The 14,495-nt window shown below is 38.6% G+C and overlaps 1 protein-coding gene and 1 long non-coding RNA gene across 15 annotated transcripts in view; one reads left to right on the forward strand and one right to left on the reverse strand.

The window, feature by feature from the left end:
- The window catches only part of EPHA6 (EPH receptor A6), a 575,874-nt gene that overhangs the window by 11,423 nt on the left and 549,956 nt on the right, over positions 1 to 14,495 (reverse strand). For 10 of the 12 annotated variants that reach the window (XM_083820701.1, XM_083820702.1, XM_083820698.1 and 7 more), the window contains 3 exons: positions 13,738 to 13,887; positions 4,260 to 4,453; positions 1,791 to 1,940 (listed from right to left, as the gene is read on the reverse strand). In XM_083820701.1, coding sequence (XP_083676827.1) covers positions 1,791 to 1,940; positions 4,260 to 4,453; positions 13,738 to 13,887 — 494 coding nt within the window. Of the gene's footprint in view, positions 1 to 1,790; positions 1,941 to 4,259; positions 4,454 to 8,400; positions 13,641 to 13,737; positions 13,888 to 14,495 lie in introns of those variants that run through there. The other 2 variants (XM_083820694.1, XR_014578284.1) reach the window with 2 other exon arrangements.
- Positions 1 to 14,495, forward strand: part of LOC310892650 — an 85,147-nt gene that overhangs the window by 7,283 nt on the left and 63,369 nt on the right. The window contains exon 2 of one of the 3 annotated variants that reach the window (XR_014578288.1): positions 8,243 to 8,402. The exons of the other annotated variants lie outside the window; for them this stretch is intronic. This is a non-coding gene — a long non-coding RNA (uncharacterized lncRNA). The remainder of the gene's footprint in view (positions 1 to 8,242; positions 8,403 to 14,495) is intronic. 3 annotated transcript variants of the gene reach the window in all.

The following is a 14,495-nucleotide window of genomic DNA, read 5'->3' on the forward strand; positions in this document are numbered from 1 at the left end:
AAAGGTTATCTGAAGAAAGAAGGAATCTTTTGTAAATCTGAAGTGTTATCTGAAAGAGGAGAGTAGAAAGGACGATAACCTTAAGCAGATTATCAGTAAAAACACTGCAAGGCAGACAAAACAGAGCTTGAGGAACAACCAGCCAAAGGCACTTCAAAAATAAAGCTTGCAATAAAACTTTCTGTAAACTCATGGGGTAAAAGAAGCCAGTCAGCGTGCCCACAGAGTCTAATTTTAATTGGGATATAAAAGAGCACTGAAAGACTGGCCACTAAACAATTAATTGTGTTGACATTCACTGTGGAAGAGAGTGACTCACAGAGCCAGTTATGGGGGACTTGTCAGAAGATCTGTCAGAAGTGGAAGTGACTGCCAGAAACATTATGGGACAAACTGAAAAAAACAAGCAGCATCTTCAGAACAAGACTGTACTTAGTCAAGAGTTTTAAAGGATCTCAAGGATAAAATAGTGGAAATACTGATAGGGATGTGAGGGAGAGAGATATCAGCTCATTCCATTTGCTTAAACATTTATTAGTGCCTGAGGCATCGAGAGTGGTGACAGACAAAATAAAAAGCTTCCAGAGGAGGTCTGAGGAACTACAGACCTGTGAACCTGTAATCATTAAAGGGTAGAGTAGAAACCACAAAAAGGAATAAAATTAGTAGATGCCTGGGTAAATGATCACTTGAAGAGTCGCTACAGCTTTTGCAAAGAAAAGTCCTGTTTTATAAAGTTAATTGCTTCCTATGGAGGAGTCAGCATGCATATGGATGAAGGTGATCCACTTGATACACTCTACTTGGATTTCCAAAGTCATTAGAGAAGGTTCCTCATCAAAAGTTTATACAGAAAATGAGCTATGTCGTAAGAAAGTCTTCCCATGAATAAATAACTGGTTAAAAGATAGGAGGTTAAGAGCAAATTGTCAGTTTTTACAATGGAGTCATCAGTGAAAATCTGCAGGGACCTATGCTGGGATAATGATGAACATTACCGTTCAACAAATCAGTAAATGGTCTGGAAAAACAGGTGAGCAAAGAGGTTAAAAAGTCAGTTGGTGAGACTGAATTATTCAGGGCAGCAAGGGAAAGGGCCAGCTGTGAAGAGTTCTAGAAAGATCTACGACTGACTGTGCCACAAAACAGTAGATGAAATTCTGTGTAGGTGAACGTAAAGTGATACACGTGGTAGAAAACCAGTTCTAACTTCATGTATAAAATTCCTGAATCTGAACTGACAATTACCATTGTTAACACAGGTAAGTCCCAGCGTCACATAAAAGATCAGGAATGAATGCAAAGGGAATGGAGAGCAACATAGCTCTCATAGCAATATCATTATGCTACCATACTAATCCGTAGTTTGCCCAAACCTGTGTTTTCATTTAAAAAATGTAATGAAATTGAAGTTGGCTGAAAAAAGGCAGAAGGGTATGGAACAACTTCCACGTGAGGAATGACTTGGGCTTGATGATGTTCACAGCAAAGTAAGAAAACATTTTGCCACTGATTTCAGTGGTTTAGATCAAAACTGATTACCCAGGAAACATTTAAGGATGTTTATTGCCTAAGCTTTGCTAGCACGTAGTATGGTCAGAGAATGAACCTCCTGATGTCTAATCACAACTTTATCTTTCATTGTTTTGGTAAAAGCTGCATTTGTCTTTTATTAGCTTAGGTATGAAAGGAAATGAAAGCGGTGTTCCACGCATCAGAATAATTATGTCACTGCAGCATCCAAACAAATTCAGATTAGTCACTACAGGAACAGTAGATTACATACTTACTCAATGCTCATTCTTGAAACCATATCCAAAGTTGTGAAACCTGCTGCCATGAAGTTATTTTTATACTGACCCATTTTTATGGAGTCCAGCCAATCACTAACTGAAACAAACAAAGGATATTCTGGAACTTCACCAGGTGAATCTGGCATTCTGTAGAAACAAAATGCAAAGGTCACCAAAGCAATATAAAATATGATGCTTGGTTTACTCAGGTAGACATTATTTTTAATAAAAGGCAGAAGGAATGAATGGGAACCCTGAGATGTAAAGGTCAGTTCTTAACTGAGGTTCTCTTTAACCCCTTGTCTAAAGCTTACAAATCATGTTAGTGTGCAAAGTTTCACTTAAACAATACATTTTTTTAAAAGCACTGCAACTTAGTAACAAAAAGGAGTACACCTATGCCACTGTTCTTATTGTTACCACAGTGTTTGTTTGCAGTTCTTACATGTTCAGGATGGTAATTGTTTGTAAATACAGTAGTTGAAGTAGGGAGAAAACAAAATTTAATGTTAGATGCAATTTAATAATATTAACATACTGCAAGATGATTTTTACATTTTTCTGTAAAGTAATACTAATGGCTCCTTATTGCTATATCATTATGCAATGTGAACACTGTTTGTAGCAGCTACAAAACTAAACCTAAAAAAGCAAGAACATTTTATATCTTTGCTTTTACACAGAATTATACAGCATAGCAAATAAAAATGAAGGAGCTAATTTAGTTGAGTTTCTGTTTCACTTCTTTTCCCTACTGTTGTTGCAACTGAAATGGAAAGATGGAAAAAAAGCAATCAGGGGACATGCATTTCCAGTCTTTCACTGTGCACCATGCTGGTAAGGGCTCACAACTTCCACAGACTTTGTACGTTTTGTGTGGAGAAACTGTAGCAACAGAATGCAAAAAAGCATACAGCTATGTATAAAAGCTTTATAGTAGACTTTAGAAGGAAGATATAATTTATTCTATATATATAATTTTTTGTTTCCAGCAAAATCCAGCTAACATTAAGTGATGGAATATAACTTATGTATAACGTAGGAGGCAACACACCCTAGTATCTTAACGTGGAGTTTCAACCACACATCTGAATACATTAAACACATGGATTTTCATTCATATCATCAGAATTATACAGAGATAAAGTCTGGAGAACCCTGTCAGGTACAAGGCTAGATTACAGACCTACAGAGGTCCCTTACAATCTGATTTATTCTAAGATAGTACAATTCCTATAGCATAACTGCTGATCTTTTTAATTAATAGTAACACAGTAAGTATTCAGATTAACTGCATCAAACACTTCTGAATGAATGGAAAAACTTTCCCAAACAGGTGAGCACAATAAAAGATCATCTGCATGACTCTTAAAATCTTAGAACCTTAAGTAATGTTTTTAAAAAATAAGTAAAAAATGCATCACTTTGATGCTAAATAAAGTGACCCATGTACAAGTAAAAAGTGATATGCATATATTTACATGCACACACACATATATGTAAAGCAAGAGACCACTAAATCTTGTACATGCACATTAAATCCCACAAGCCACTCCAGTCTGTGGTAGGTGGAATGGCTGTAGCCTACTAGGTATTCCTAGAAACCACTCCCTTCACAGCAAGATACCAGCCTCAGTCTTTTCCCTATCTCTCATCCCTTCTCCAAGCACTATCACGCATCTTTTATCCCACTGAGGTTCTTAGCAAGACTCACCTGGGCACTGAGAATCCCTTATAAGCCCAGGGGATCTCCGAGAAAAGACATTTATCTCAAGGTATATTTCAGATAATGAGGTCAGTGAGGCCAGCTGTAACTTCACTCATTTCAGCTGCTACCCAGGCACAGCTTAGATTACTAAGCTTGCAAAAGTTGGAAAGTGTTCAACTATGGCCTTTCCTCTCCTGTGGCTGCATTCATTTCTGTAATATGATTACCAGAAAAAGCTTTGGACAACACCATCAAAAATTTGCTGTACAATGGTAACAGTGTAATCTCTGTTTGGTCACCTGTGCCATTCTTCTGCAGATAACTTTCTGCAGGAAGTTACTCCAAGGCACTTCAGAAATTGCTAGAGCATTGTCAGATGGAGGCTGAAGGTAATAAATGGAGAAGGAAAAACAAACAAACAAACAAACAAAAGTACAAACAGAAAAACACTTAGGAAAAGCACCAAAGCAGTGAACAAAGATTCCCAAAGATTAAAGATAGACAGTGAACAGAGCTCATAAAAATAAAAAAAAGAAAATTGCCCAGTGTAATTTTTGTGGCTTGAGAAAAAACGTCCTTTTGCAACAGCGTGTCAAGAATAAAACAAACCTCTAAAGGGGCTCAAAATTATTTGAAACCCCCGTAACACTGTCAATTCAGAACTTTGCCACTCTCTCCCACTCCTGCCTCATACTCTAAAACATCTAATGATGGCCACCATGGCATATTCAAGGGGAAAGTGCTGAATATGTTCTTACACAAGTACATCCTCCACTAGGGTATGAAGGGTGCTTGGATTGCGGATCAGTTTGTCTAGGAAGCTGACGATATCACTAAATTTTGGACGGTGGTTCCTCTCCTTTTGCCAGCAGTGAAGCATTAGTTGGTGAAGAGAAGCTGGGCAGCCCATGGGAGCTGGAAGCCTATAGCCTTCTTCAATAGACAGGATAACCTGAAGAAATAAAATGTATATGATTACAGGGCATTACAGTTAAATGCTGAAAAGACAGTGTAAAATTGAAAATTAGAAACCAGTGATAACACTTAATGGTACAGCCACCCTCACTTTATGCATCGCTGGAGCATCACTCGGCAAATCAGGGCTAGCAGGAGTGTGACTGATGCTCTCTGTAGGTGGGCTCAAGCAGAGCATCAATCACGAAAGTACGCCCCATGATGCGTGTGAAATATTTTTTTGGGATATGAAACAGTGGATTCTTTTTTAGACTCTGACCATCCAAGAAAGGAGGGGGAAAGAGCTAGTAAATATCGCTGTCTTTTTCTTCCACCTGCAGGTTGATGTTGTAGTGAATGGAGTCACAGGGCCACAAAACTAACCTCAAATGGCCTCTGCATACTGGGATGCTCTAATATTTGCATCCTGACAACATGTTGCACTACAAATGCACACTGGAGCATCCCACAAATTCACTTGCTGATCATATGCTTCTACTGATCTTTAGAGTACAACTAATTCAGTTCAACGTCTCGCACAGAATTACAACAAAGCACAACATTATTTTGCACAGCCTTTCTCAAAAAAACTGAACATCCAAGCTATTTATGATAAAATAAAATAAAATAAAATAAAATAAAATAAAATAAAATAAAATAAAATAAAATAAAATAAAATAAAATAATAAAATGAAATAAAATTCTGGTTTATATTGTGTACCCTAAAGTGAGTAAAACTTTCAGATTCAGTAGATGTGGGAAAACACTGGAATTAGAAAGAAACTGATTTGATGTTATAGATGAAGGACATGCATGAAAAATTACATTTGATTGAAAGCTTATTTTTAGTAAAACAGATAATAAATAATATTGTCTGGAAATACATTAGCAGCATGATAGGAAGCAGCAAAACCAGGTAAGGTCCATGAAAATTTGGCAGGATTTTTTATGTAAGTTTAAAAACCAAGAGGTTTTTTGCTCACTAGATTCTGCAATGAATGATGACGGTAGCAGTGGGGATGTTGACAGAAATAACGGAATTGTGCTTTCTTGTATGTAAAAGAATGGAAAGATAATATACAGTTGATCAAAAACAAAGCTAGGAAAAAACCAACCCTACCACACGCATATAATCCTTCCACAGAAAAATCCAAGTAATGCTAAATGGTCTTTGAAGTACACATGATTGTACACAATATTTATAATAATACAGCGCACTTATGAGAAACATACCTACTGCATTTATACCCACTCTGCTTTAAGGAGACATTTATCATTTTCACGCAGATATATGTATATGCTGCAGACATATTAATGCAGCTGGAAGGGGGTGCATTAAGATATTTACAGCAAATCAATGTTTTATAGCACTAGCTGTAGCTTCAATATATTCAGTCTCATTACCCTAGAATATATCCTCCTTTTTTTTTTTTTTTGAATTCTGAATTAATGTTGTTGGCTCTGTTTAGCAATGCCTAATGCTTATGCTGCAAGCATTATGCAAATAAATAACAGTAATGAAGCCACATTAGGACCTCAGCTCCCCTTTATGGCATGGCAGAGAATGGAACAAGAATCTTGTTACTGTACACAGCGGGGTGCCTGAGTTTTCTAAAATGAGGTGACTTGATCCTACAGTATACAGCCCCCTTGTACCCTGGCAGAAACACATATGCATGAAAAATGTGTTTCAACACCACGGGGAATTGGATTTCTATGGGTAAGTTTCAAAGCCATCAGTGGCAGCCCTCAGGAGGACAGGCCACTCAAAAGGCAGTATAATTTGCCACAGAGATCTCTGAATTTTATGCACCTGTGAGTACTGACAGACACACGCATACAGATGGGGCTAGCCACGCACATACGGCGGTGACATCTACCGGTAAATTATAGGTCAATATGATAATGCTTCCACCTGCCTTCCTGGCTACTTATCTCCCTGGGATTTACCTCAACGCTCCAAAATCTGGGTTGCCAAAACGGCTGCTCTCGGAAAAAAATACCATCAGGCTGCCAGAGAAATATCTCCTCCAAGCCTCCTTACCATGGAATATGCTCTCAGACGCTCCCGTTACAGACTCAGGGTGGATGAAATTCAATCCACCATGCACAAAATGTTATTCACAAAACTGCCAATAATCTAGTATCTCGAGCAGTCTGTCAGACGTGGCTTCATAAAACCTAGGTGCTTATTATACTACGGGGTATAGCTGAGTTGTTACTTGTCATTGAAGCTGCAATCTTCCGAAGCCCAGAAATGCAGATATCATAGTCTTTACATTTAACTCTACCCACTGCAAATGATGAATTTCTGAAATGTTTTCTGTTTTTAAGGGAAAGGAAAAGCTTCTCTTCTTTTATTGGACGTATAGCATTTGCTTGACACAACAATGGAGAGCTGAAGAGGTTTTTCTGAAATAAATTATTCAGGAAAAAAGCAAACGCAGCCACAATTTTGCAGACATTATATTTTCTCTGACACACTCTATTTCATGATGTCTTTGAAAAAGAAGTTATAGCCCATTTTGTTTCCTCTCTTGTTCAAAAGGAACATTTCTGTATAAAGGGAAATGCCAGCTGTTACTGGGATAATTACAATTTCTCATTGATACAAGAATGTTTTAAAAATAAACTGTAAATATTGCTCATTAGTATCACTGTGAGGCAGGCATTATTTTTAGAGTTGAAGAAGTAGAGTAGATGTGATGAGAGGTGGTGAATTCTGCAGTGGGAGTCGAGTGTCAAAGGAAGAACTGGAGCTTTTAAATTCAGTATTCTCTACTCACTTTGCTACTTGCATATCACCTATTTCTGAACAGAGGAATTAGATATCCAAACAACTACGAGGAGGAGAAGCATTAAATTTTTCTGGGTAATATATGAATTATTTAGTATGCAAAGATTATATATTTTAATACATTTTAAATGCATTTTTCCTCAACAGCTTGAAGGTTGAAGCAGCACCACATTAATCATGAAAGGGGCTAAGTGTTTGTATCTACAAGAAGGATATAGAAAAAGCTCTAGCTATCAGTGCAAGTCTTTGCACATTAGCAAATCTATGTGCCATCAAGTTCAGCCTGAAAGAATATGAACATGAGCTTAGTTTCAGTACACACCAAGCCCTCAGTCTGCTAACAAAAAGGCTGATTACTGCTCTCTTGTTCTGGTTTTGTGATGAATGCTTGATGGATATGAAAAGCAGTAAAACATTCAAATATTCCATACTGCAATCAAACACTGGGAAAAAAAAGCTTTAGGTTTCTTTTCAGTGATGAGGATGTTTAAAACTCACTAGTAGGTCTTGTGGGTCAGCATTAAGGTGAGTAAAATGGGCAGGGTGTTTTTACAAGTAAATCTTTCTGTCAAGTGAGAATATAAAATATATGGGAAAGGGAGTATTTTTAAAGTTAACTAATTATTTTAGTGCTCTTAAATGCACAGGCTTTTATGTTCGTAAAGGGGAACATTCTTTTTATATTTTTTGTACGCAGATGATATCAATCACTGGAGTTTGTTAAATACATTTTGTCATTTTTGTTTGATGTTAGAGGCAGCTGTAACGGTTGAAGACTAAGTTAATATTAAATATTAATTACACAAAAATATCTGAAAATGTTTATGGACTACTACATACAATTTATATATTCTTTAGTTTAAAAGTAATTTCAAATTGGCAACAAACGGTATCTGAAAATAAAGCTATAATCTTTCTGATAGTTTCATTATTAACAGTAATATAGACTTTGCTTTTGAAAGCTAACTGACAGGTTTTTTAATGAGACAGAGGCAGAACAAAGCCCAGAGGGATGTTGTCCCTGTGTCCTGCTGACATCTGAAAAATCTACCAGGAGAGATAGGCAGCTGCTCACACCTCATGGTACAGAGCCAATCCCAGATGCCTGCCAAGTGTTTTGATATCTCTGGATTCAAAGAAAAGTTTTAGGGTAAGTTATTATTACTAGTACAGGAAACTGCCATCAGTGTAAGGACTTTTATTCTGTGTGCTACAGTAGTTTTCTTGCCTATTGATTACAATCCATTAAATATTCTTTTTCTTTTGGAATACTGTAGTTCTGCAACATGCAATAATTTATACAATGGCCTCTAACAGGTGTCCCAGTAGACTTCACTCACAGCTGTTCTACAAACCAAATGCACGGAAAATAAATCTTCCTTTCCTCACACGAACATTAGCAAGCCAGGCTCTTAGCACAATCTGTTCATCAGTACACTAGTTTCCTTGGAAAGTTCAATATCTTAGCTAATGTTTATTAATTAAGCAATAAGACATGACAGACTGTGCGGCAGCCCTAATTAATGGATACCTCTGGTGCCTGCCACACATCTAAGAAGTGCATTAATCAGCACCAACACAGGTCTGAAGTGACTTACCACAATAATAAAATGGTTATTTACTTAAACAAGAACATTTCTCAAAGCTAATAACATTTCAAGCCTCTACATTATACCATGTACAGTATTAAAAAATGTATGAGAGACATTTTCAAACTCTGTTGCCTAAAGTTCAGCTTCCAAATCCCTGCATAAGAATATGAACAGAGGATGCCTGATCTGCAAAGGTGTTGAGTCTCTCTGGCTTGCACTGCCCCGGTGGATATGTATGAACAGCTGCAGTCTGAAAATCAGATGGAGCTTATTTAGGTGACAGGTATCACTTTTACACTTCTCTTTGCATGAGCTTGGACACTTTGCTACCTGTGCGTGTTCTTGGTTCTTTCATTACTGTGATCGAGGGGTTACACAGGGTAGAAGCAGACCCTTGGTAGAAGCAGTTCAGCCCCACTACTCGTCTGGCTGAAGGTGTGTTCATGAGGCAAAGAGGCACCAGACAATGCTGAACGGTCTTCTCTTACCATTTCCTCCTGTTGGGTGGGGAACGGTGTATTGTTTGTTGTCATGTTATGCATGTAAGAAGTGAATGTTTAACTGACAGCTGCTTCCACTAAAATCACAACTTAGCGTGGTCCAAAAAGTGAACTAATTTCCCAAAGTAATAAGAAAAGCAATTTACAAGATGGTATGTGAAAAAATACTCCAGACCTGTGGAGTTTATATGTGGAAAACTGCTTCTGTTGCTCTACAAAAACCCACCCTGGTCTGTAAGTATCTCATCACTAACTAGAGCCAAGTTTTATTAAGACCAAAACACGATTTCCAGAAAATAATTTCTTGTAATGTTAATGATGCCAAATATTTTGCTGTTGCAGAACCTGTAACTATACATAGGCCTTACAGACAATCGTTTGCATAATATGTCTTTTATGAACCTGGTTAGTGCATGCCTCTCTCTGTTACTTCCTCTGCCATGTGTACAGTATCAATGACCTTTGGGAAAATCCTGTTGTTTCCGCAAAATAAGCTCACGTGAATTCAGGGTAACTTACTGTACTAAAACATACGTCCCAACATCCAGCAAAGTAAACTTTACAATATGTCTAATAACTTGAAAATTCACAATGACATTTAGAGTCACTAAACATACTTAGAAGGTCACAGGTACTTGCTGTTAACATTTCAGCAGTGAAAGCCTGTGGGCAGGGCTCTGGAGAGAGAGTCCTTTGTGCTATGCTTTGGTGAACTGCAGGGAGAGCTCTCAGGAGTCCGCATCATTAACGTAAGCAGCATCCATAAGGCCCACATCATTATTCTGTGCTAACAGATACTTATATTTTGGACGTACAAATGATTAAATGTTACCCTCCTGCTGAAGCAGAATATTTAATATGCCCTAAATGGAGAGGGTCACTAATGAATTATTGCTGCTGGCATAGTCTTGAATAAATACTTTGTAGATTCTGACAGAGAGAAAGAGGATAGGCTTGAAGCCTGCTTCAAAGAAAGGGAGACAGGTAGAATAAATTTCTGTGTTGTGTATGACTCTAGCCTGGCCACTTGGACTCTACGTAAGGGTCCTACAAATTATTCAAACCCTTCCACAAGGAGGTGAAGAGTGGGGTCAGACAGACTTGATGAAGTCTCCTTCTCTCTCCCCCGCCATTCCCAGTTGGCAGGAACATCAGTGAGAGTCAAGGGCTGGGCTGGTATGGATCCAGTGTGAAGAGAAGTATTATGATTACAGAAGTAAAAGAGACAGTGGTAACTGGCTTTCTCATAGAAAGTTAACTCAAGACCAGATGAAATCACTCACAGCTGGAATAGAGACTGAAATTCCCTATGTGGTAGCACAAGATTGCATGACAGTGAGACACAAGGATGCAGCAGAAAAGCATTCTCTTCCTCACACCTCTGCAAGTTGCTGTCACTCATAGCCACCCATCACCCAGAGCTAGATAAGCAGAGTGGCAAGATGAGGGATGGAGACAGACTTATGGGGAGGTGACACTGCAGCTGGAAGCACTGGCTGCAAGGCACTGCACAGAAGCCAGGCACCACGGCAGGACTGACTTTGTATTTCTGGCTTCATTAATCTCCAAAACCACATGAACAGGGTGCTGCAGAGGGAAGTGAGAAGTGAAATACTAATTACACGGTAAGGAAATCTAGGCAAAAGACTGCTGCCCATGATATGTTCAGAGGCAAGAGCAGAAAGGACTGTGAGCTACTGCTGCATTTATGGTTAGCATAATCCCTTGACCAGGCAGAGTTAATTGGGTTGGAAGGGAAAAAGTAACTGCCCAGTAAGCCTCACTTGTAAAGCCACATGTGGACATTTTACCTACTGCTCAGCGACTGCTGCGTGGACAAGAGGCAGGGGGCACAAACTGAAAAACATGAAATTCCATCAAAACGTGAGACAATCCTTTTCTGCTGTGATGGTGACTGAGAACTGGCGCAGGCTGTCCTGAGAGGTTGTGGAGTCTCCCTCTTTGGGGATGCTCCAGGAGGGAGATGGTCCTGAGCAAACTGCTTTAGCTGACCCTGCTTGAGCAAGCGGTGTCGGACAAGACAGTCTTGAAAGGCCCCTCAGCCTTTGCTGTTCATGATACGCAAATGCCTTTTTCTCAGTTTCATGTTCTGTTCCATCTCACCTTAACAGAAGGCTCACAGTGAAACCAACCATTGCATCTGTTAGTTTGGGAAGGCAGAAAATGTGAGGCTAGACATGCATTTGGATACAAGCTGATTGCATGCAATGCAGAGTAATCAGGTTTTGCAACAGCATATGAATGATGAATAAGCTGATATTGCCTTGGCTGTGTTTAGCTTTGTTTCTGAATGGAAGAATAGCTCAAAAATAGCACCCTCTGCTATTTCAAGGCTGCAAGAGACATCCTAACTCTTTAGCAATGAGCTCCTAAACACCACATCTTACAACGTGGCATTTTAAGAAAAATAATGACAGTTTGCCATAAATTAGTGTTTGTATGCTGTGGCAGTTCAGGAGCTGGTAAGTGGTTCTCAGTTCAGGCAAGGAAACAGCTGGTTGTTAGCCTGCATTGGCCCATTCATCCTCTTTTATTAACTTTGAACCTACTAGCCCACTTCAATCAAATCAAACATGTTGTGTTAAAATCAGCAGCTGGGAAGAATAAAAGGTTTGCTGTTGATATATTTGGTTGTGCAAAACAGACTTAAATATGTGAGAAATGTATACACAGAATCACACACTGTGCCCCAGGGAAAAGTAGGCTTAATTCAGTCGTCTAAGTATAGGTGTTTAATTTTAGACTTCCTTGAGTATCCTGCCTGGTTTTCAGCTGTTGTTCCTCAAGGACTTGCGTCTCCTGCATGTGATGCATCAGATGCATGTGGAGATCTTAGTCACACTAGGCAATCTAAAAAGCTAATGGATTGCTAGCTGTGGAAAACAGAATCGAGCCTACTGGGCGTATCTGCTTATTTCACAATAGATCTGATGTGATTAGAGTTCAAACAGTACCAAAATAATGTCTCCACTGAACAAAAAGGTCCATCTCAGCTCAGTGGTTTATTGTGGTCTTCAGACAGACAACCAGCTGCCACTGCCCGGTCTATCAACTGGTGTGTAGCTCAAAACCAGGCACAGCACGTACTGTCCCATACCTGCTGTTAACTGAGGAGCAGAGTAGGGAGCTGGGCTGCTGTCTGGTAGATGTGTGGAAAGGGTGTGGAGGCTGTAGGCATTGTTAGGGGAGAATGATGTACAGGAGAGGTGATCTTATTCCAAAGGGTAAACTCACAAGAGAAATGTTGGAGAAAAGTAGGATATGTACGAGTGAGTACAAATCCAAAGGAAATAAGGCTTTATTAGTATTAGTTCTTTAGTTCTGATTTTTTTTAACACTCTAAAATTATGTTTTTTAATGAAAATCTTTTTTAGATCCTTATCCCCAAATGACTCATCAGCCTTAACAAGCAACCAGACTTGAACAGCTGAATAACTTAGCAACAATATAAAAACAGGCATTTGGGAAAAGTCTTGTCAACTCTTCAGAACCAGTGCAGAGGTATTCTAGACACACAGAGAGGTTAAGATGGGTTGGCAGATATTCTTCATTTTCACATAGAGGTTGATGGCTGGTGGGAAGACTATGCCAGCTTGAGCTGTGATGGGGGCGCATCAAATAACAGAGTGAAAATGTAGCTGTGGTGGAAAAAAAGGCATTCCTCCCTTTCTATGCTACATTTCCTAGGACAAGCCTTCGACGTTACAATATGTAAATATGTGTTTTAATTGGGAAAGCTTATTTGGCCACATGCTTTGTAAAAATATGTCAGAGAACAGCATTACTTTGTTAAGAGGGAGGACTATTATCCTGCACCGTGGTTAAGCCTATAGTTGGTCTTTAAGGAAAGCAATGTGTTTAATTCTTAAAAAGGAGGATTTGCAAATACATTCCTCATGGCAACTTAACCTTTACTATTTTAGCATTTATCTGTGTACGCCCATTGAAGGATACTGTCAGACTGTAATGGAGATAATGGGCCAAATTTATCATCAGAATAGTTCCAGTCTTCCCTCCAGTTTTGATTTATAGCTTAACTGAGAACTGCATCAAATTGCATATCTGATGCAGATTCCCAGGGATTTGGATGAAAGCCACATATATCCAGCATCAAAACCTGGCAAGCTGCCTATGACTTTGTAATACATCTTTAATCCTTGGACGAAGCTAGTCAAGGTATTGGCAATAGAGGGCCAAGTCTCCAGGTTGCATAAATTAGCTATTCCATTGAAGTTGATAAGAGTTATGCTGATTTAGATAAGTTGAGGTTGCAGCCTAGAAAGTGAATGAGAAAGCAAAGCAGGGAAGAGAAAGACAACCATTTTCAAGGAACATTTCAACAACGTGCAGAGTAGTCCTATGCAGTACTTACATCCTGGTTGGACATCTCCCAGTATGGCCTCTCACCGTAGGACATCACTTCCCACATTACAATCCCATAGCTCCATGCATCGCTTGCTGAAGAGAACTTACGGTAAGCTATAGCTTCAGGAGCAGTCCACCGTATGGGGATTTTTCCACCCTGCAAAATACGTTGACAACGTATCAATATGACTGGAATACAGAATATATATATATATATTTTTTTTTTTAAAAAAAAGGTATCCTAGATGCCAAGTTCTGCCTTCTGTCAATTTGCTGCAAGCGGAAAGGAAGAAATAACCCTTTTTCAGAATCTGATAGAAATTTGGTTTCGTCTGTAGTCTAATTCACCAAAAGCAGTGCTTCTTGAAAAAAATCTCAGTTCAGAGAACAAAACACTTTTTAAATGATTCATGTTCATTCAAGGGCATATAATTAGTCAGAACCTTCAATATAAATAGTCACATGCCTTTTGATTGAAAAAAAAAAACCAAAAAAATTGAGATTCCTAATAAATTGACATTTAATCTCTTTCTTCAAAGGAAACAGAAACATTTACTGCAAAAGGGAATACCCAAAGCACTTAATAAAATTATATAAGCAGAAAGGAAACTATAGCCTTTCTATTATTCTTTACCCTTGATAATGTATTTTATTTTTTTGTTAGTGCCCTTTAAACGTCCAGGTAAATAGCAAACCAAGTTAGTTTCTAGTAGGCATTTTCTTAGGGTATTGAATAAATTTGTTCTGCAGCTTTCCACTTAAAAT

The sequence above is a fragment of the Anser anser genome, assembly GCF_964211835.1.
Source record: "Anser anser genome assembly, chromosome: 1".
Taxonomy (NCBI): domain Eukaryota; kingdom Metazoa; phylum Chordata; class Aves; order Anseriformes; family Anatidae; genus Anser; species Anser anser.